Raw genomic sequence first — 23,999 nt, 5'->3', positions numbered from 1 at the left:
AGGGAATAATTAAAGAGATGAAGTTAGATTCTTTCCATTGAACCTCATTGCTAGGTTATACCTAGCAACTAACCAAAAAAATCTAGCTTTTGATCAGCATATTTTCCATTAAAAATGTTCAATGCTGGCAATATTTATTGTGTACTGAAATTTTTGTGTTTGTGTGTGTGTGTGTTTAATTTATTTAGCTCTGCCAGCTAAGCCTGAGAACATTTCCTGTGTCTACTACTATAGGAAAAATTTAACCTGCACTTGGAGTCCAGGAAAGGAAACCAGTTATACCCAGTACACAGTTAAGAGAACTTAGTAAGTACAGGAGCTTGTGTTTTATCAGTCAGGGCATGGGGGAGGCAGAGGCTTCTGATTCGTTCATGATTCACAACCCATATGAAGCAAAAAGTTTCCTCAGTGACAGCTTCTGGGTGATTACTGTGTGCAGCCAGTGGCTTGTGGACGGGATCTGGAGCTGCAGAGGGAGGGGAGGCATAGCCAGTGTTGACCTCCTCCTGGATTCGCCATTGGCTGAGATGAGTCACCAGTTATAAGCACAGTGGAAAAATCTGTTTATTTACTACACCCAACTATACCCTGCCTCTTTCCAGAATGTGTTATAAAACTGTTCATTCTTTCTGGATCCAGATCTAGTAAGTAAGGTTGTAAACCCAGAACTAACAGGCAATTGCCCATGGTCTGCCACTAATTTGCTGTGTGACCTCTGTCAAACAGTATTCCACAGGACAATGATTCCCCAATTTTTTTTACTACCTCAAGCATCCCTCTTTATTCCAATTCTGTAGAATGAAAATTTTATAATTTTTAATTATAATTCTAGCCAAAAGCTAGATGTTTTAAGTAAATATTTGCAGGTTAAAAAAAAACTTTTTTTTTTGAGACAGAATCTCACTCTGTCACCCAGGCTGGAGTGCAGTGGTGTGATCTCAGCTCACTACAACCTCCATCTCCCAGGTTCAAGCGATTCTCCTGCCTCAGCCTCCCAAGTAGCTGGAATTATGGGTGCACACCACCATACCTGGCCAACTTTTGTATTTTTAGTAGAGACAGGGTTTTACCATGTTGGCCAGGCTGGTCTCGAACTCCGGACTTCAAGTGATCCGCCCACCTCAGCTCCCAAAAGTGCTGGGATTACAGGCATGAGCCACCGTGCCTGTCCTTTTTAACAAAAATTTTTAACATAGCTCATTACTTCCTTCTTGTGAATAATGAATAAGGGGGCCCATGTTGGGAAGCATTGTAAGATGACCTTTAGTCTTTTTCATTTCAAAACAGTCTGTGATTCCAAATTCTTTGTTTTTAAGCAAAATCTCACATTGCAAGGGAAGTCCACTTTATGTTTTCAGTGGAAGAAATGAAAAAAACAAGCAGTATTCTCAGCAGCACTGATAAAGCTACGAGAACCCATGTCAGAGAGATGCTTTAAAACAGGAGTCAGCAAATTTCTCTTCTAAAGGGCCAGATAGTAAATATAGTAATATTAAGAAGGAGATCAGTCTCTGTCAGAACTTTTCAACACTACTGTTATAGCACTCATACAGCTATAGGCAATATATAAACCAATGGGTGCGGCTGCTTTCCAATGAAACTTTATCCATGGACACTGAAATGTGAATTTTATATAATTTTCACACGCCCCAAAGTATTTTTGTTCATTTTATTTATTTTTCAACCATTAACAGCATGTAAATAGTCTTAAGCCTACAAGCTGTGCAAGAGCAAGAGATGGGCTATATTTGACCTACAGGCTGTCGTTTGCTTATCCCTGTTTTAGAAAATAAGCATGATAAAGGCCCAATAACCCATGATCCAAATGACTTTTCTTCCAGATTTGTCAGTTCTAGTCCCAGTGTTGAATATCAATTGCTAGTAGAATGAGAATCTGGGCACCTTTATAGGTTTACTGCTATTTTTCTGTCTTATAGAGACATTTCCCCTCTTCCTCCATCTTTCCCTTTGGGTTGTTATTATTATCACCAGTTGGACATGGAGAAATAGAAAACGCCTGGGAATCCCCAGGCCTATACCCAGCTCCCCTTGATGGCCGCAGGCCAGCTAGGCTGTCTAGAACTCCTAGGCCACTTGCATTTTTGTGAATTTATCACCAAGAGGATCTCTTCCAAGCAAAGTGGAAGGGTTTCCCTGTGGATGGCCTACCTGGGAGCACTTTTCAGTAGGTCATGGAATAAGCCAAAAACCTTCTGATGTCCAGAAACAATAGGAAAGAATTTTTCCTGGGGAGTTGGGGATGCCTTCATGGAGATAGTGATTTTTGAACTGAGGCTGAAAGGAGGTCTAGAGGTGTGGAAAAGGAGAGAAAGGTTATTTCTCAAAGGTCACAGCATGAATAAATGCAGAAATATTCAACTACAATTATAGTAATAACAGCTCACATTTATTGACTCTGTGCTGGACATTTTAAAAGTGCCTTATGTGTATTAGCTCATTTCATCCTCATAACCCTATGCTACAGATATATTACTGTCTTCATTTTACAGATGAGAAAACTAAGGCACAGAGAGGTTAAAGAACTTGCCCAAGTCACACAGTTAATAGGGGCAAAGCCACGATTCAAACCTGGTCTGATTCTAGAACCTGTGCTTATAACCACGACACATTGCCCTGGAGGCCATTTTTGTGCTGTAAAATAACCATCCACCACTCTTGAGGTCCTTTCTAGTTTCAAAATTCCATGATTCTATGTGTCTATGTCTCCCTGTATGTATTCCATGTGTATATGTCTTCCCACACACCAGCAAACACTGGTACCTTGCAAGGTGGGCCTTCTTTTCTGTTCTCAGCCTGCTTTATCTCCTCCACAACCCCCAGAACCATGTGGACTATAGCTAGAACCACCCATCTGATTCCCACTAATATGTGTATTTGTTTTCATTAAGTTACAGCTTGATAGTATATATCTAATCAATCATCTATCTATCTGTTTTAAAGATTTTTCTGAAAACAATATATACCAATGTTCAAAAATTCAACCTGAAAAATTATAAAGAATGTAAAAAGTTACCCAGAATCCCACTGCCAAGGGTAGCAGCTTGAACATTTTGATGATCTCTCTAGATATCTCCACAAAGTTATGTAAATATCTTTATGTTTATGTAACTGTGATCATTCTATACATGATATGCATCCTACTTTTTTTCACCAGCAGTAGATGCATCTTTCCATATCAATAAATACAGTATGTTAAAAACCATGACTTACATTCTATTTATGTATCTACCATAATGTATTTAACAAATCCTTACATATATGAATATATTTTTACATACATATGTAAAAGAATAAATTTTTAAGGCTAGAATCTGGAGTTTTCAGGGACCTACTCATGATTTCTTGCCAATAGGACATGCATTGCAACTATAGCTTTTCATGGCTTACAGGGATCCAAAGAGGTTTTCATGGCTCCTAAAGCATCTCAGGCGGCAGAAAGCAGGTAACCTTTACCTTTCCTTGGAGGTGAGGAAGGAATTTGGAAAGAGGATAACCAAATATCCTGGACTATACAGTTCTCAAGAAAACCCAGAGAAAAACTAACAAATTACTGCTTAATACATTAAATATGGTTATGTTTCCAAACCACTGTACTAAACTCATGTTGAATCACTTTTTCTTTCAAAGCGCTTTTGGAGAAAAACATGATAATTGTACAACCAATAGTTCTACAAGTGAAAATCGTGCTTCGTGCTCTTTTTTCCTTCCAAGAATAACGATCCCAGATAATTATACCATTGAGGTGGAAGCTGAAAATGGAGATGGTATAATTAAATCTGATATGACATACTGGAGATTAGAGAACATAGGTAAGTGTTATTTGATACTCTTATATACTCTTTATTAAATGTTTATCTCCTTCTTCTCTGTTCAAGAGGTATCTGTGGACTCAAAAGTAGGCTCATCAAGTTCAAGGATATGTGTTGTGGGTATACAGAAAATTCATCTTCTAATTAAAGAAGAAAGGAAGTGGGGGAAGGAGGGAAGGAAGGAAGGGAGGGAGGGAGGGATTCACCAAATGGGAAAAAAGGAATGAGAAACAAAAGCTATTTTGTGGGCCACTGGTTTCCTCTTGTAGTTTGTAATTGCACTCAAAGAAACAAAAAGGTCTCTCCCCACCACCCCACCCTGCCAATGTCATTGCTCATAAACGAAAAGAGCATAAAATTATTATTTTTTAAAATGCCTCACCACTTCTGACTTAAAAAAAATCTTTTTCAAAGACTCATTTTCACCATATACTTTTAAAATTATAACTGTATTGAGATATAATTCACATTATGTAAATTTCACCTTTTTAAAATGTACAGTTCAGTGGTTTTTATCGTATTCATAAAGTTGTACATATGTTACTACTGTCTAATTTCAGAACATTTTTATTGCCCTCAAAAGAAAATTCATACCCATTAGCAGTCAGTCCCCAATCCTTTGTTTTCTCTTTCCTCCATTCTCTGGCAACCACTAATCTATTTTCTGCCTGTATGGATTTGCCTATACATTTTATAAAAATATAATATGTGGTCTTTTTATCTAATTTCTTTCACTTAGCATAATGTTTTCAAGGTTCATCAATGTTGTAGCATGTATTAGTGCTTTAATTCTTTTTATAGCTAAATAATATTCCACTGGATGGATATACCACATTTTGTTTACCCATACATCAGTTTATGGACATTTGGTTTGTTGCTACCTTTTGATTATTATGAATAATGTTGCTGTGAATATTTGTATACAATTTTTTGTGTGGACATGTTTCAATTCTCTTAGATATATACCTAGTGAAATTGCTGAGTCACATGGTAACTCAATGTTTAACTTTTGGTAGAACTGCTAAACTTTATCAAAGTGACTGCACCATTTAACATTCCCACTGGCAATTTATAAAGGTTACAATTTCTGCATACCCTCACCAACACTTGTTATTGTCCATCTTTTTTTAATTATAGCCATCCTAGTGGGTGTGAAGTGATACCTTGTTATGGTTCTGATTTGCATTTATCCAATGTCTAATGATATTGAACATTTTTCATGTGTTTATTGGCCATTTGTATATCTTCTCTGGAGAAATGCTTATTCAAATCCTTTGCCTATTTATAATTGAGTTGTCTTTATTGTTGAGTTTTAAGAATTCTTTATATATTCTTGGCACAAGTTCCTTATCAGATATGTAATTTGCAAATATTTCCTCCCTGTTTGTGGGTTTTCTTTTACTTTTTAAATGGTTAAGGTAGAAAAATATTTATATGAAGTCAAAAATGTATATATTTTTTATTTGATTGTTTGTACTTTAGGTGTCATATCTAAGAAACCATTGCCTAACCTGAGGTCAGAAAGATTTACTGCTGTAGTTTTTTCTAAGAGTTTTGAAGTCTTAGTTCCTACATTTGAATTATTGATCCATTTTGAGTTAATTTTTGTATATGGTGTTAAATAGGGGTCTAACTTTATTCTTTTGCATGTGGATATCCAGTTATCCCAGAATCATTTGTTGAAAAGATGATTTCTGACCCCATGGCCCCATCCCACGTTGTTGAATTGTCTTGGCACCTTTGTAAAAATCAATTATTTCACCATAAATGTAAGGTATTTTTCAGGGTCTTCAATTCTATTCCATTGAACTATATTTTTGTAATTAGGCCAATACCACACTGTCTTGATTACTGTAGCCTTATGATAAGTTTTGAAATTGGGAAAGTGAGTCCTCCAACTGTGTTCTTTTTCAAGATTATTTTAGCTGTTGGGTCCCTTGCATTTCCATATAAATTTTAGTATTAGCTTGTCAATTTCTGCAGAGAAGTCAGCTGTGGTTTCAATACGGATATTGTCATCTTCATAATAAACAATCTTCCAATCCATGAACATGGAATATCTTTCCATTTATTTAGGCTGCCTTCAGTTTCTTTCATTAATTTGTTACAGTTTTCAGTGCAGAAGTTGTACATTTCTTTGGTTCAATTTATTCCAAAGTATTTTATTCTTTTAAATGCTATTGTAAATGGAATTGCTTTCTTAATTTTATTTTCAGATTGTTCATTGTTAGTGTATATAAATACAATTGATTTTTGTATATTGATTTGGTAATTGGCAACCTTGTTGAACTTGTTTATCGGTTCTAATAGATTTTTTAGGTGGATTCCTTAGGATTGTCTGTATACAAGGTCATGTCATCTGCAAACATAATCTTATTTCTTCCTTTATGATCTGGATATGTTTTATTTTTCTTGTCTAGTTGCCTTGTCTAGAACTTTTAGTATAGTGTTGAATAGAAGTGTTGAAAGCAGACATCCTTTTCTTGTTCCTGATCTTAGGGGGAAAGCATCTAGTCTTTCACCATTTAAGTTTGATGTTAGTTTAGCTATGGGTTTTGTAGATACCCATTGCACATTGAGAAAATTTCCTTCCACTCATAGTTTGTTGAGCATTTCCTTATTGTGAATAGGTGTGGGATCTTGTCACATGCCTTTTCTTTATCTGGTGGGATGATCATATGGTTTTGTCTTTTATTAAAATGGTGTCTTACATTGACTGGTTTTCATAAGTTAAACAAACCTTGTATTTCTGTAATAAATTCCACTTGGTTGTGGTGTATAATTCTTTTTATATGTCGCTGAATTTGGATTCCTGGTTTTTTATTGAGGATTTTTGCTCCTATATTCAACATGGATATGGTCTGTAGCTTTCTTGTGATATCTTTGTTTTTGGTATCAGGGTAATATTGGCCTCATAGAATGAGCTGGTAAGTGTTTCCTCATCTTCTATTTTTTGGAAAAGTCTGTGAAAGACTAGTGTTAATTATTTTTAAACCTGTCAATAGATTTCCTCAGTGAAGCCATCTGGGCCTGGGCTTTCTTTGTGGGAAGTTTTTGACTTGGTTTCTTTATAAAACATTTTTTTTAAGACCTCCCTTTGGAAGACTTACTCCACACTGTAAACATTGGTGTTAATTCATGATGATAGACCTGGAAGGCGACAAGATTATTCACTTTTTCTCAAAAACCTTCATTATTACTATTTTTACTTTCTTAAAATAAGTGTATTATTACTTTAGCAATTAAAATATTAAAAAGCAAATTCAGTTACAAAGAAAACTCAAAACAAAACAAAACAAACTTTCTAGTCCTTCTTTCAACTAGATTTAGTATCTATTTAAATATTCTGTAATTGCCACTGCTTAAAACTTTGAGGAGGAATTTTGGCCTAAATTGATACAATACTGGAATTATAAAATTAAACTCTGAAGAAACTCTGTTTTTATAATATGTTTCTAGGACCTGGTAAAGTGTTGCTAAGTACTAAGATTTTTTTTTAATCCTTTAATGAAAGCATTTAATATCAGAATAATAAGCATAATAATTTTATAATAATTAGGTTAGTACAAAAGTAATTGTGGTTTTTGCCATTACTTTCAATAGAACTTTTCTTATTTAAATTCAAGTGGATAGAACTATGACAGTGCTTTTAAGAGCAATTAAAAATATTTTGGGCTGGCGTGGTGGCTCACGCCTGTAATCCCAGCACTTTGGGAGGCTGAGGCGGGCGAATCATGAGGTCAAGAGATTGAGACCATCCTGGCCAACATGGTGAAACCCCATCTCTACTAAAAATACAAAAATTAGCTGGGTGTGGTGGTGCGCACCCCTCCCGAGTGGGAGGCTGAGGCAGGAAAATCACTTGCACTCGGGAAGCAGAGGTTGCAGTGAGCCGAGATCATGCCACTACACTCCAGCCTGGTAACAGAGCAAGACTCCATCTCAAAAAATATATATATTTTGATCTCTAATTGAGATACGTCCTCCCTACCCCCAGTTTACAGTGATAATTTGCTTAAACCTTTTTCACAGATAATGCCGGAGTTTACTTTGGTCCAGCCTCTGACATAAATTATTACAGTTAGTGGTATCTAAATAAATAAACTTTAGCTATGTTTGATATGCATCAGTTTTTGACTTAAAATGTATTCTGTCTGATTTTAGTATGCCCACCCTGCTCTCTTTTGTTTACTATTTGCATGGAACATCTTTTTTCATCCTTTCACTTTCAATCTATTTGTATTTTCAGATCTAAAGTTAGTCTTTGTAGATAGCATATAGTTAGATCTTTTTTTAATTTAAATTTTTTATTTTATTTTTTATAGAGACTTGCTATGTTACTCAGGCTGGTCTTGAACTTCTGGCCTCAAATGAACCCTCTGCTTTGGCCTCCCAAAATGTTGAGATTACCAGCATGAGCCCTTGTGCCCAGCCAGTTGGATTTTTTTTTCTTTAATTATCTGCTGATCTGTGTATTTGGGTTGGAGAGTTTAACCTATTTACATTTAAAGTAATTGTTGATAAGGAAGGACTTACTTTTGACATTTAAAATTTTTTCTTTTATATTTTATAGCTTTTTTATCCCTCTTTTTTTCATTATTGTCTTCTTTTGTGTTTAGTTGATTTCTTTGTGGTGACGTGTTTTGATTTCCTTTGGTGTATTTTCTATAGATACTTTCTTTGAGATTACCATGGGGACTACAAATAGCATCTAAAGTTATAACAATCTAATTTGAAATGATATCAACTTAACTTCAATTGCATATAAAACTCTACTCCTACACAGCTTCATTCCCCATCCCCATTTTATGTCATTGATGTCACAAATTACATCTGTATCCATTGTATACCATAAAGCTATAATTGTTTGTCATACATTAGTCTTTTAAATTCTTTGGAAAATAAAAAGAGGAATTATAAACCATAATTACAATAATACTAGCTTTTATATTTGCTTGTGTATTTATACTAGAGATCTTTATATCTTCATCTGGCTCCAAGTTAATGTCTAGTGTCCTTTCATTTCAACCTGAAGGACTCCTTTTAGCATTTCTTATAGGGCAGGCCTATTGGTAATGAACTCTCTCAACTTTTATTTATTTTGGAATGTCTTAATTTCTCCCTCATTTTTGAAGAATAGTTTTGCCAGGTATGTAATTCTCAGTTGACAATTTTTTTTCTCTTTCAGCACTTTAAATGTATTATCCCACTGCCTTCTGGGCTCTAAGGTTTTTGCTGATCTTAGTTGAAGATCCATTGTATGTGATGAGTTGTATCTCTCTTGCTGCTTCCAAGATACTGTCTTTGTCTTTCTGGGGTTTGGTTGTAATGTGTCTTAGTGTGGGTCTCTTTGGGTTTATCCTACTTGGTATTCACTGGGATTCTTGGATTTGTAGATTTGTGTATTTCATCACATTTGGGGACTTTTTAGCTACTGTTTCTTCAAATAATCTGTCCACCACTTCCTCTCTCTCTTCTCTTTCAGAAACTCCCAAAATGTGTTTATTGGTTGACTTGATCCTGTTCCACAGCTCCCTTAGACTCTGTTTATTTTTCCTTATATTTTTTCTTTCTGTTCCTCAGACTCAATACTTTCAGTTGTTCTATCTTCACATTTACTGATTGTTTCTTATGCCTGCTTAAGTTTACTGCTGAACCCCTGTAGTGAATTTGTATTTCAGGTACTGTGATTTTCAACTTCAGAGTTTCTGTTTGCTTCTTTTAAAAAAAAATTTATATATTTTTGTTGATATTCTCATTTTGTTCATGTATTATTTTCCTGATTTCCTTTAGTTATTTGTCCATGTTTAACTTTAGCTCTTTGAACATATTTAAGGTGATCATTTTAGGGTCTTGGTCTAGAAATTCTGATGGCTGGGCTTCCTCAAGGACAGTTTCTGTGGATTTATTTTGTTTACTTAAATGGGCCATGTTTTCCTGTTTCTTTGTATGCCTTGCAATTTTTGTTGTTGTTGTTAAAAATTGGGCATTGGAAAAAACAGCTACCTCTCCACGTCTTTGCAGACTGACTCTGTGCTGGGGCTGTTCTTCATAGATTAGCTGGGCTTACTCTGAGCCTAGGGATCAGCCCAAGGTGAAAACTTAAAGTCTTCTCAGTTCTTTTCTGAATATACATCTTGCGTAGGCCTGGCTGGCGCTTTCTCAGTTACACTGTATATACACACAGCTGCTTTTTTTTCTTCTTTTTTTGAGACAGGGTCTGGCTCTGTTGCCCAGGCTGGAGTTCAGTGATGCCATCATAGCTCATGGCAACCTCCCCTTCCTGGTCTCAAGCCATTCTCCCACCTCAGCCTCCCAAGTGGCTGGGACTACAGGCACACACCACACCTGGCTACTTTTTATATTTTTTTGTAGAGGTGGCATTTCACCATGCTGCCCAGGCCAGTTTCAAACTTCTGAGCTCAAGTGATCTGCTTGCCTCAGCCTTTCAAAGTGTTGGGATTACAGGTGTGAGCCACTATGCCCGGCCACAGCTGCTTTTGAATGTCTTAATTTCCCAAAGAGTCTTACCCAGTTTCTCCTTAGATTTTATATAATTTATTGTATGTCTGCATACATAATCTCTTGCCCCAGGCTTCCATGTGTCTGTAGTCTCCCTGTAGCTTTTATGAGCAGTGCCTGGCTCTTTTCCTGCCTGAGATTAAAGTTAGGCGAAACAGAGACCAGTCGTTTAGTCTGCCCTCAGACAGGCTGGAATATAAGTAAGTGTGCTCTGTTCTCTTTAGTTGGTAGAAGGGAAATAGGACCTGAGATGCCACCTTCTTCAAACCAAGACCACTGATGTTTCAGGGAGAGGGTGGGGCAAGGGCAAGTAAGACAGCCACAAAACTATTTTCCTGCCACTTTGAAGGTGACTTTGTCTTGATTTGGTGTTTATAATGGTTATAAACCTTGGGTTGATTTCCAGAGCTCCTACAAGTTTAGTTCAGCCAGTTTCTGTCCTTTTTTTTTTTTTTTTTTTTTTTTTTTTTGAGATGGAGTGTTGCTCTATCACCCAGGCTGGAGTGCAGTGGCGCGATCTTGACTCAATGCAACCTCCGCCTCCCAGGTTCAAGCAATTCTCCTGCCTCAGCCTCCCAGGCAGCTGGGACTACAGGCACGCGCCACCATACCCAGCTATTTTTGTATTTTTAGTAGAGACAGGGTTTCACCATGTTGGCCAGGATGGTCTTGATCTCCTCACCTTGTGATCCACCTGCCTCAGCCTCCCAAAGTGCTGGGATTACAGGCATGAGCCTCCGAGCCCAGCCCTGTCTTTTTTTTTTTTTTTTCAATGTTTTCATGGGAGAACAAGAACTTAGAGCTACCTAGTCTGCCATTTTGCTGATGTCACTTGATATAAATCAGTTCTTAATGAGATATTCTGAGAGCTATTTTTATTCAGAGGAATAACTAATACTTTCTATCTCCTTGGTTATAGAGTATTAGAGTTAAGTGGAACTACAGTAGGTATTTGTGTTTATTCTGACTGGAGGTGGTTTAGTGTAATGAACAAGGGCAGCAACTTTGGTGTGGACACAAATGAGTCTTAGATTGGCTTCTTATTAGAAAGTTATTTTCCCTTTTCCAATACCAGTTTTATCTTCTGTAGAATGGATATAATAAATGTTAGGTGGTTGAGAGGATTCAACAAAATGATTCACCTAAAAAAATACTTATCAAGTGCTCAATACATATCAATAATTTTATGGAAATATTTAATATGTCTATTGTATACAGCTCTACTTACTAGTGGCCACACGGATTGATGACCACCCTTTAGTCCAGGCATCAGTACAAATTATTTTTTGAGTAGCTACCAAGAGTTTTCTGAATATTTTTACCCAGTTAATATTTTAAAGTCCATGTCTTTAAGTAGGGATTTTGCTTTCTAAAACTCTTCAAGAATTACAAAGACCCCATTCTCCATGATGTGATTATTTTACATTGCATGCCTGTATCAAAACAGCTCATATGTCCCATAAATATACACACCAACTATGTACTCAAAAAATTAAAAATTTTAAAAATTAAAAAAAGAATTACAAAGACTAAAAAGATAATACTATTCAATTCTAGCTAGCAAGAGTCTGGTGAGATGGGTATTCATACAATGTTGATGGAAACTGAAATTGGTATAACCTTTCTGGAAAGCTAAATGGCACTGTGTGACAGCAGCCCTAAACATGGTCATGCCCTTTTACCCAGTCAGCCTCTGCTAAGGGGTCTAAGGAAACCACCAGAGATGTGAAGGAAAATTCAACCATCATCCATTTACTCATTCACTTAACAAATATTTGATACCTGCTAAATGTCAGGTGTTAATTCTAGACTCTGTGATCAAGACCAGCCTTTGTCCTCAAGGAGTTTTAAATGAAAAATTAGAAACACTATTGTTAGCAGTGGAAGTTATCTGAGTTACCAGCAGCAAATCCGTATGGGTCTGCAGCAACCTCAGTTCTTGCCTCCTCGGAAGAAAGAATTCAACTGAGGGGCATACGACAGAAGAAGAAACTGAGGCACGTTTTAGAGAAGGAGTGGAAGTTTATTAAAAAGCTTTAGAGGCCGGGCGCGGTGGGTCATGCCTGTAATCTCAGCACTTTGGGCGCCTGAGGCGGGCGGATCACGAGGTCAGGAGCTTGAGACCGTCTTGGCTAACATGGTGAAACCCTGTCTCTACTAAAAATACAAAAAATTAGCTGGGCGTGGTGGCAGATGCCTGTAGTCCCAGCTACTAGGGGGGCTGAGGCAGGAGAATGGCGTGAACCCGGAAGGCGGAGCTTGCAGTGAGCCGAGATGGCGCCACTGCACTCCAGCGTGGGTGACAGAGCAAGACTCCATCTCAAAAAAAAAAAAGAAAAAAAGAAAAAGAAAAAAAAGCTTTAGAGCAGGAATGGAAAGAAGGAAGAAGGTAAAGAACACTTGGAAGAGGGCCAAGTGGGCATCCTGGAGGTCAAGTGCCCCGTTTGACCTTGGACTTTTCTACGCCTTGGGTTTTCTACGCCGGCCTACTTCTGGCACCTTGCGTCCCATTTCCCTTGATTCTTCCCTTACGGTGACGGGCCCACTTGCACGGCGGCCTGCTAGCACTTAGGAGGTGAGCATGCGCAGTGTATTTAGTGGAGTCGTACGCATGCTCAACTGAGGCGTTCTTCCCTTTTCCATTGGAATGCCCCCAGAAGCTCATATACCAGTTAAACTCTGCCATTTTGCCTCTTAATGGCCATGCTTGAGCCCACTCGCCCAGTTCCTGAGTTTTTTTTTTTTTTTTTCGGAGACAGAGTCTCACTGTGTCGCCCAGGCTGGAGTGTGGTGGTGCAATCTCGGCTCACTGCCACCTCCGCCTACTGGGTTCAAGTGATTTTCCTGCCTCCTGAGTAGCTGGGATTATTGGCGCCCGCCACCATGCCCGGCTAATTTTTGTATTTTTAGTAGAGATGGTGTTTCACTATGTTGGCCAGGCTGGTCTTGAACTCCTGACCTCCTGATCTGCCTGCCTCAGCCTCCCAAAGTGCTGGGATTACAGATGTGAGCCACTGCGTCCAGCCCAATTCCTGAGATCTTACTGGGGAGCTGCCAATCACCAGTTACGGGTGTTTTTATATATTGGGAAACTGCCTTTCCCTGGTGCTGGCTACAGTCAATTATTAGGTTTGCAAGGCAGCGTGACAATGGTCTGAGCATCACCTGATGGTCACCTGACTTTCCTGGTGGGGTGTAGGGGGAGCCCTCTCCTGTCCTTCTCATGCCTGATTAGCTACCTACTGTAATAACCATGAATGTGCGATAATAGAACATAAGTCAAAAAATTATGTTCGTTCATAAAGTAGAATATTATGAACCTTAAAAATCATGTTTTGAAGAATTATTAATACAAGGGGATATATGCTGATTGCATAATGTTATTTTTAAAAAACAAAAGCTTTATTTAGCGTAATACCAATTTTGTTAGAAGATAATGCAAATAATTATACAGAAAACAGCTGAAAGGAAATATACCAAAATGGTAATAAGGGTTATCTCTGGTTGATGGGATAATGGATGATTTTTAGTTTTTCTTTGTATTTTTCTACACTTAAAAAATGTTGTATAATAAGCATATGCTACATTTATAACTAGAAAAATGCATATTTTCAAAGAGAGAAATTTAAGGCTAAAATGTTTGCAGTGTGCAAGTAAAATGAGAGTTATTTTCTAGTGTTTATAGTGGGTATTCCATCATCCTAGGGGTCAAGGAAGGAGAGGCCTAGGGGAGGTGAGAGTAAATAAGAGAGACAGCCTATTTTCTGGTTGTGTGGTCTCTTTTTACCTCCCTTCTGCTTGGCATAGCATATGACCAATCAATAAGAGGCTGATTTGCTGAAAAATCACAGGAATGCATCCTTCTCTCACTGGGTATTCCTTTTTCAGAGGTGTTGGGGTTGGGGGGGGTGACATTCCTTTTGTACTGCCTTGCAAATGCCATCTTCGTTCCATATAGCAGACCACAATGCACATATCATTTTTTTTCAATTTTGGGTGGATGCTATTAGCAAATTCTTATCTTTTTGCAGATATGAGAGTTGTATGATTTTTATTTTCAGCGAAAACTGAACCACCTAAGATTTTCAGTGTGAAACCAGTTTTGGGCATCAAACGAATGATTCAAATTGAATGGATAAAGCCTGAGTTGGCGCCTGTTTCATCTGATTTAAAATACACACTTCGATTCAGGACAGTCAACAGTACCAGCTGGGTAAGTTATGCCATTATAATAATATTCCTATTAGAGGCCCAGAGGAAAAGAATCATTGACAACTATTGTTGACCTGGAATCATTATTTCACTTTTTACATTAAAAATAGAAGAGAGACATTGCTAAGTACTTCTCCTTCCAGTTTTCCATTTTTCCATCTGGACCTTTTAGATTGGAAGAGTGTTCTACAATAGGCATTTTTGCCTTCTGAGCACAGGGACATAATAAAGAGTGAGAAATTTACTTCTGCATTATATCCAAGTTTGTGTCTGGCTATGTTGGCTACCAGAGAGTCTATGGTTTGGCCATTTTATTTTTTATTTTTCTGACCTTTTATAAAATCATGAGGTATAACATACATTTGGAAAGGTGAACAAAACATAATATTACATTTAACAAATTATGATTAAGTCAGTGCTCATGTAGAAACCACTGCGGTCAAGAATAGAACTTCTCCAGGATGCCAGAGCCCCCTGCTTGCCCTTTGTTCATGATCTCTGTTAGAGCTGTTACCCTGATTTTCATGGTAATCTTCTTTGCTTTCATTTTTTACCATTTAAGGCTGCATCACTGAAGAACATAGTTTAAGAGACTATGCCCTGTTTCCTTGAGTCCCAGGATGAAGAAGCGCCCAGTAGAAATAGAGGAGGAGCATATAAAGGGAATCCATATATTTTGTATTTTCTAATGTTTGGCTTCTATCTCTCAATATTGTGCTTTTAAGACTTATTCATGCTATATAATGCTGTAGTTTATACATTTTCATTGCTGTGTAGTATCTCATAGTATGAACATGATGGAATGGTGGCTTTAATTTGCATTTACCTGACCTTTAATGAAGTTACACACCTTTTCACATGTTTATTGGCCCTTTGGATTCCTTCTTCTGGAAGCGCTGATTTAAGCCTTTTGCATGTTTTTTCTATTGGCTGGTCTGCCTGATTTTTCAATTGATTTGTAGGCATTCCTTACATATTCTATTTATGAGTCTTTTATTTGTTACGTGTATTGCAAACATCTTTCACTATGTGGCATGACGTTTCACTCTCTTAATGGTGACTTTTGAGGAATAGTCACTTAATTTTAATATGGTTAGAGTTTTATCAGTCTTTACCTTTATGCTTAATGCCTTTTGTGTCTTAGGAAATGTTTTCTTACCTCAAAGTCGAGAAAATATTCTGCAGTTTCCATCAATGCAGCCTGAAATTCTATCACCTTTTTGTAATCATCTCATATTTATTGCCTTTTTATAAATTTTAGACAGGGTCTCAATCTGTTACCCAGGCTGGAGTGCAGTGGTGTGATTGCAGCTCATTGCAGCCTTGAACTCTTGGGCTCAAACGATCCTCCTGCCTCAGCCTCTCGAGTAGCTAGGACTACAGGCGTATGCCACCATGCCTGGCTGATTTTTAAATTTTTTTTGTAGTGTTGCCCAGGTTGGTCTGGAACTCCTGGTCTTAAGTGATCCTCCTCCCTCAGCCTCCCAAAGTTCTGAGATTACAGGTGTGAGCCATCATGAGCAGCCACATTATTGACTTTTAATCAACTATTAGCCAATTAAATCTTTAAGACTTTTTACCTCCTGAAGACTTGCTAGTAAAACATACCTCTACTATCTTATCATTTGTTGGTTTTTAACCTAAGTTCAGGTGTTTTATTTATTCTTATTGAATGTCTTCATGTTGGTCTTATCTATCATTCCAGCCTATTTAGAATCCTGTTTGGTCACCCAAAACTTATGATTAACTTTTTACTTTTTAACTTTTCAGTATCCCCAGATTTGATAACACTTCCTTCTATACCTTTATCTAATTATTAATAAAAATGGTGACTACATCAGAGCCCTGTGGTAAACCAGTAGAAACCATCCAGAGGATCAACCCCTCCTTTGGACATGGTCATTTATTCAGGTTTCTATGAATATACCTAATTACCACTATCATCATTCCGCCTACTTTTTTTTAGTCCAGGAGGCTATCATGCGACCCTTTCCCTTGTGGAAACCCATAGACACCCTGTTTATTGCAGCATGCTCTCCTTGTCTGGAACTCTTTCAGAAAAGCATTATTTGTCCTATTGATGCAGAATTTTTGCTCCTTAGTTCAGCTAAATCCGGGTTCTTGTGTCAACAGGAAAAATTAGGCACGTGGACACATTGAAGGGTGAGGAGAGAGGAATTTATTGGGCGAAAAGGAAAAAAGAGAAAAAAATTCTCAGCAAAGCAAGATGGGCTCCTGCTAACAGGCTACCACCTCACAGACTGAATATCAGGCCACCACATAGGAGCTAAAGAGGCCAGGCTCCTTCCCCCTGCACAAAGCGTGAACTTCCCGTGGCTCCACCCCATTCTCCCAGTGCACAGGCGGGTCCCCAGTCTGTTGTCGACATGTGCGGACAAGACCCTGGGCAGGTTTCCTCATCTACACAAAAGCATCTGATGTAAACACTTGGGCGGGTCAGAGATTCTCTGGGAACCCCCCTTATCTGCCTTCTGCCTCTATCACTGTGTTCAGAGAGATGATAATGGCCACTTCTCCCCCCAGCTTCCTTTCTAAGCCAGCTCTGGAACCATTCTCTTTGAACCTGCCTACGTGGAACATTAGATTCATTAATTGTAGTTTGGGAAACCCCTAAGCAGAGCAGTCCCCGGTATAGCACAAGCTCCTCTTCATACCACATGTCATGGTCTCCGTGAACCTGAGAAACTTCTGGGATAATCTACTGGCTATAAACCCTTAATTCCTTCTATTTGGCTGAGTGCAGAGTTACTACAGCTGCTGGGGGATAGGATTCAACAAGAAAAATAAACCAGGACCAGAGTGAGTCCCTCTGGAAAATTACTATACCGCATATAACACTAAGTGAGGGCAACGAGTATAAACTACCCAACCCTTGGCATCCTGTACCCCGTATCTTTGACAAACTCACCCACATCTGTACTCATCTTTGCTTCCTGCCAGTCCCAGAGGTAAAATGTCCTGCCTCCTGTTTTCCTGGAGGATGCAGGAAGGAAGGTGGAAGTCTGTACTACTCTTTCTCTCTCCTTAGCTAGCTTGCTTGCTTGCTTGCTTGCTTTTTTTTTTTTTTTTTTTTTTTTTTTTTTTTTTTTTTGAGGTGGAGTTTCACTCTTGTTGCCCAGGCTGGAGTGAATGGCATGATCTTGGCTCACTGCAACCTCCACCTCCGGGGTTCAAGTGATTCTCCTGCCTCAGCCTCCCAAGTAGCTGCGATTACAGGCTTGTGCCACCACACCTGGCTAATTTTTTGTATTTTTAGTAGAGATGGGGTTTCACATGTTGGTCAGACTGGTCTCGAACCCCTGACCTCAGGTGATCCACCTGCCTCAGCCTCCCAAAGTGTTGGGATTATGGGCATAAGCCACCATGCCTGGCCTTCTCCTTAGCTTTCAAATACAAGCAGTTATCCTCAGTTGCAATCCCAGCTAAACCCAACTCTGCTCTTCCCAACCTTCTATCAAAGATTTCCATTGTTGATGGAAAAGGGTCCAAATTACTAACTCTGTGAGACCTGGCCTCTACCGACCCCTTCACGCTCTTGCTCTTGCCTCTCTGGTCATTCTGAATTGCTTGTTTCCCTTGCATCATGTTCTCTCACTCTTTCTGTGCCTCTTCCTAGAACACCCTCTGCTTTTGAACCTCTCCTGCCCCAATCTCTTCACCTTTCAGAACTCAGGCCTGACATATTTCCTTCTGAGGGCCTGGGCCTTGTCCCTCCTCTGCATGCTTCTGTCATTGCACTTAACAGCAATGCATTTCAACTTTCTCTTCCAGTTACACTGTAAATTCTTCAAATGCAGGGACCTTAGTTTTCATCTGTTTTCCCTTTGCCTGGTGCATGCCTGTGCTCAATAAATATTTGTTTAAATGTAGCCATGTAAAACTAATGCTAAAATTCCAACATGTCCATATAACAAGACCCATATTTGTATGATATTATGAGTAACAAAGAGCTTCCTTATACTACAAATTATTTAATCCTTGCAAATATCCTGTAATTGAGGCCTTGCTATCCCCATTTTTGCAGATTAGGAAATCAAGATGTTGAAAGCTTAAATGATCTATTCAAGATCACAGGGCTTGTCAGTTGCAAACCTAAGCTCAGGTTTTCTGTCTCCCAGGTTTGCCATCCATGTGACCTTACCTCAACACCCTCCAGATTCTTTTGTGGCCCTAGTCTAAAGGGTTTGCACCTTTGTATAATAAAGCCATGTGAGCCTCTTAGAAAGGGATCTCAAAAGTATTTTAAGAATTTGATTTATGGACTGGGTGCAGTGGCTCACGCCTGTAATCCCAGCACTTTGGGAGGCCGAGGTGGGTGGATCACCTGAGATCAGGAGTTAGGGACCAGCCTGGCCAACATAGTGAAACCCTGTCTCTACGAAAAATACAAAAAAATTAGCCGGGAATGGCCGGGCGCGGTGGCTCACGCCTGTAATCTCAGCACTTTGGGAGGCTGAGGCGGGTGGATCACGAGGTTAGGAGATCGAGACCATCCTGGCCAACACGGTGAAACCCCGTCCCTCTAAAAATACAAAAAATTAGCCGGGCGTGTTGGCAGGCGCCTGTAGTCCCAGCTACTCGGGAGGCTGAGGCAGGAGAATGGCATGAACCCAGGAGGCGGAGCTTGCAGTGAGCCGAGATCGCCACCGTACTCCAGCCTGGGTGACAGAGCAAGACTCTGTCTCAAAAAAAAAAAGAAAAAATTAGCCCAGCGTGGTGGTGCGGACCTGTAGCCCCAGCTACTGGGGAGGCTGAGGCAGGAGAATCGCTTGAACCCGGGAGGCAGAGGTTGCAGTGAGCCAAGATCGTGCCACTGCACTCCAGCGTGGGCAACAGAGTCAGAAAAAAAAAAAAAAAAAAAAACCACACACACAGAATTTGATTTAGGTTTTGTATCAGAACTTCTTACTCATCTATTAAGACAAACACTTTGGGTGAGTTAGGATTTGGCACAAAGCATAGATTGTTAACAGTGAACATGATGAAGCTAATTAATGTTTTAGTAGGGTTCCATTGCCTGTGCAGAGTTGGGGAAGTTTTGGATCTAAGCCTGTATATAAAGGATCAATTGATCCTGGATCCTGTCGGAGCCAGAGGCACCTTGGCTGGACAAAATAACAAAGTAAAGGAGCCTTACAGGCACCTTGATTAAAAGACTGAGCAGCGGTTTCATCTTCTCTGAGGCTGGGGCTGGGAGGAAGAGGCTTCCGTGGCTACATTAGGCAGAACTTTCTGTGTAATGTACGTGATGAGAACCACTACACAGGCTGAGCATGTGCTAAGGGTACAACAAAGCAGGAGGAAAAATGGAAAGGTTAAAAAGAAGAATATTATATATTTTTTAAAGCATGACAAGTAAAATAGAGGTTTATTAGACTTCCTTACACTTGCTGTGTGGATTAGTATTTTTATTTTAAATCACATATGGAGGACACCATGTGGTTGGGCCTTTCCTGGCAGTCTTAATCCTGTTCTAGTTGGATCCCTAACTAACAACAGGTTGTCTCAAGTTACGCTCCCCACAACCCTAGTCTGCCATCACAGCATCTCCGGGGCCTGTTTGAAGAGGATGCTCAGGGAACTTGGGATTTAGCCCCCAAAGTGTCATTGCCTCTTCTTGTCCCACCTCCGTCTCACCAGGCTGGGAGTTCCAAAGTCCATCTGCGGCTGTCAGCTTTCTGCCATAGACACATATCCTCCTTCTGCCCAATTTCCTTAAAGCACAGGAGCTGCAATTAGGTACTAATTTTCACAGCTGGGACATAGATGTAAGTAGTATCAGGACTTCCTTCTCTTGCAGGATCCATGGGACGATGCTGTGTGCATACTAGTTATATAGACATGCCTATTAGTGCAGTTTATTTTTTTATTAATCAGCTCAAAATAAGCTTTATAAACCTTTAGGTTTTGGGTTTTATAAACTTTAGGTTTATAAAGCTATATCGAGCTAAATGTTTATATTGAACTAAAGGTTTATATTGCAGCAACAATGACTGTGCTCAGAAAAGGAATAGCTAAATGTTTAGTTTCTCTTGGAGAGCTGAGTCCCAGAAATTATATAAAGCAACACCTTCACTTTACCAATGAGAAGCTAACATCTAGAGAAAATAACTGATTTATTTACCTCTTTCCTCCCCAAGAGAGTATCAAAATTAATTTATACATTCAGGCCATTGAGACTTTCAGCAGCTTGACTGGTCACCCAAAGACCAGTGCTTTGAAGTGAAAGATTTGGGTAAAACGAAAAAGCTGAGGAGTGAAGAAATCTGTGTTCTGATCCTATTCTGTAGATATTCTAACTTTCATTTAAATGGTTATTTAACTTTCCTGGGTCTCGTGGATGACGTGAGGATTGCATTTGATGCAGCTAAGGTCTCTGTTTCTGCTGTTCCATGAGGCAGTATCTCTAGGTGTTGGAGTCACCTCCTAGGCCCAGGTTGCCCTGGGTCATGAGGCTTGCATCTTCTAGAACAGCAAGCAGCAGAGCTCTGCTCACTCAGACCAGGCCAGAGGCAGGAATCTCTGCCCCATAAGCTTAGATACAGGAAATGGGAAGGGAGTTGGTGGTTCATGGGGATGTTCATATCTGTGTAGGTACCAATTGTTCCCAGGCACATATGGAAGTCTGTTAATAAAAATGATATATTTTAAAATTTGATTTAGAGTGTTACTAGTTCTAAAAATGTAAAAGTACACTAGGTAGTGAAGAGGAAAATGGGAGGATAACGTGTTTTCTCCATTTCAGTTTAGGATTGTCTCTGTCTTGTAGATGGAAGTCAACTTCGCTAAGAACCGTAAGGATAAAAACCAAACGTACAACCTCACGGGGCTGCAGCCTTTTACAGAATATGTCATAGCTCTGCGATGTGCGGTCAAGGAGTCAAAGTTCTGGAGTGACTGGAGCCAAGAAAAAATGGGAATGACTGAGGAAGAAGGCAAGCTACTCCCTGCGATTCCCGTCCTGTCTGCTCTGGTGTAGGGCTGCTTTGGGCTAGACTTGGTGGAGTTTGTCACCACCTGGTTGGGAATCATGGAATCTCATGACCCCAGGGGCCCCCTGTACCCCCGAGAGTGAGCCTGCACAACTTTGTGCCCCAAAGGCAAAGGATCACATTTTAATACTCATGAGGTTCTTATACTATACATGAAAGGGTATCATATCATTTGTTTTGTTTTGTTTTGTTTTTGAGATGGAGTCTTACTCTGTCACCCAGGAGGGAGTGCAATGGTGTGATCTCGGCTCACTGCCACCACCACCTCCCGAGTTCAAGCAATTCTTGTGCCTCAGCCTCCCAAGTAGCTGGGATTACAGGGGCCCACGACCATGCCCGGTTAATTTTTGTATTTTTAGTAGAGAAGGGATATCACCATGTTGGCTAGGCTAGTCTTGAACTCCTGACCTCAGGTAATCTGCCCACCTTGACCTCCCAAAGTGTTGGGATTACAGGCGTGAGCCACTGTGCCCCGCCAGTATCATATCATCTGAAGGTATCCTGTGATAAATTAAAGATACATATTGTGAACCCTGGAGCTACTACTCAAAAAATAAATAAAGGTGTAACTAATACAATTTAAAAAATCACATTTTTAATGACAGTGAGGAAAGGAAAGAGGCATGGATTGCAGGTTGATGGAGTGCTTACTAAGTGTCAGTATGGTCATTAAGAGCAACGCTTCCAGTCAGTGGGCTTGGCTTAAATCCCAAGCCAGGTGTCTTTGGGCAAGATACCTAAACTCTCAGTTCATTCTCAGCAGTTTCCTCACATTTATTCCCCTTTTCTATATTGAAATAGAATATGTAAGTTGAGTTTATAGTAGTACCTATTTTTTAGTATTATTTTAAAGATTAAATGAAATAATGTGTTTAGCCCATAGTAGATATTCACTAACTGCTAGACTTCCTATTCTTATTATTTATCCTCCTACTATTATTTTTAATCCTCCTTAAAGCACTATAAAATATGTAGAGTCACTCCCATTTTGGAAATGAGGAAACTGAGTTTCAGAGATGCTAATAAACAGCTCAGGGTCACTCAGCGTGTGTTACTTTTCTCAAGAGCCTTGCCCAGAGTCTGACCCTCAGTGGATGATCAATAAATGTGTGATGAATGTATCAGTTTTCTATTGCTGCTGTAACAACACAAATTTAGTGGCTTAATGCAACACTAATGTATTCTTTCATAGCTCTGGAAGTCAGATGTCCAAAATCAGTTTCATTGGGCTAAAGTCAAGATGTCAGCAGGGCCATTTCCTTCTGAGACTCTGAGTGGAGAATCTGTTTCCTTGCCTGTTCCAGCTTCTAGTGGCTGCCTGCATTCTTTGGCTTGTGGTCCTTCTTCCATCTACAATACTTATCCCCCCATCATCACATCACCTTTCCCCACTCTTGTGTGTCAAACCTCTCTGCCTCCCTCTTATAAGGACTTTTGTGATCACAGTTAGGACCCACCTGGCTAATCCAAGATAATGTTCCCATCTCAAGATCCTTAACTTAATCACATCTGCAAAGTCCCTTTTACCATATAAGGAAACATTTACAGGTTCCAGGGATTTGGACAAGACTTTTTTTTTTTTTTTTTTTTTTTGAGATAGAGTCTCGCTTTGTCGCCCAGGCTGGAGTGCATTGGCGTGATCTCCGCTCACTGCAAGCTCCGCCTCCCGGGTTCACACCATTCTCCTGCCTCAGCCTCCCGAGTTGCTGGGACTACAGGCGCCCACAACCATGCCTGGCTAATTTTTTGTATTTTTACTAGAGATGGGGTTTCACCGTGTTAGCCAGGATAGTCTTGATCTCCTGACCTCATGATCTGCCCGCCTCAGCCTCCCAAAGTGCTGGGATTACAGGCATGAGCCACTGCGCCCGGCCTGGACAAGATATTTTGAGGGCCATTTTTCAGCCTAACAGTAAATGAATGACTAATTGGATGAATACTTGGTGATGGCCACACATCTTCTTCTGAATGATGGACAAGAAATTTTAAAATGCCCACCCTTCTAACCTTCCTCTGAGGCTTTAACCTTATTTATTTATAAGGGATGTGAGTTTTAGAATATGAATTCCCCCATGGCCATGATTTCAGGCCTCATGATTTCAGGTGGTTTAGGGATACCCATATTGTAATAGAAAATTAGATTTCAGTCTCATACCCAAGTTGCAGACTGGTCTCAGATAACATCTGGGGTCAACTTCTGTGCTACCTCATCCACACAATAATGATTTATTCCTTTGGATCCTGGTTGAGTTTCCAGTATTAACACTAGTATTAACAGATGTTTGGTGCATTCACCACTATGGTCAGATGCCTGGAACCAATTTGATGCTTTCTGAATTTTGTGTTCCCCACTGGAGATGTTCATGCGGTATCATTTAGCAAATAGTTCACTTCCTTTGCCTCACTTTTCAGCAGGCAAGCT

General features: G+C 39.5%; 1 protein-coding gene across 2 annotated transcripts in view; it reads left to right on the top strand.

Moving 5' to 3' along the window:
* The window catches only part of IL31RA (interleukin 31 receptor A), a 71,901-nt gene that overhangs the window by 17,745 nt on the left and 30,157 nt on the right, over positions 1-23,999 (top strand). For both annotated transcript variants that reach the window (XM_008952738.4, XM_063604451.1), the window contains exons 3-6: positions 189-306; positions 3,649-3,830; positions 14,414-14,565; positions 21,355-21,520. In XM_008952738.4, coding sequence (XP_008950986.1) covers positions 189-306; positions 3,649-3,830; positions 14,414-14,565; positions 21,355-21,520 — 618 coding nt within the window. The remainder of the gene's footprint in view (positions 1-188; positions 307-3,648; positions 3,831-14,413; positions 14,566-21,354; positions 21,521-23,999) is intronic.

This window comes from Pan paniscus, chromosome 4 (genome assembly GCF_029289425.2).
Source record: "Pan paniscus chromosome 4, NHGRI_mPanPan1-v2.0_pri, whole genome shotgun sequence".
NCBI classification, from domain to species: domain Eukaryota; kingdom Metazoa; phylum Chordata; class Mammalia; order Primates; family Hominidae; genus Pan; species Pan paniscus.
Note: the sequence above shows the minus strand (reverse complement) of the source record. Positions and strands in the feature narration are given on the sequence as shown.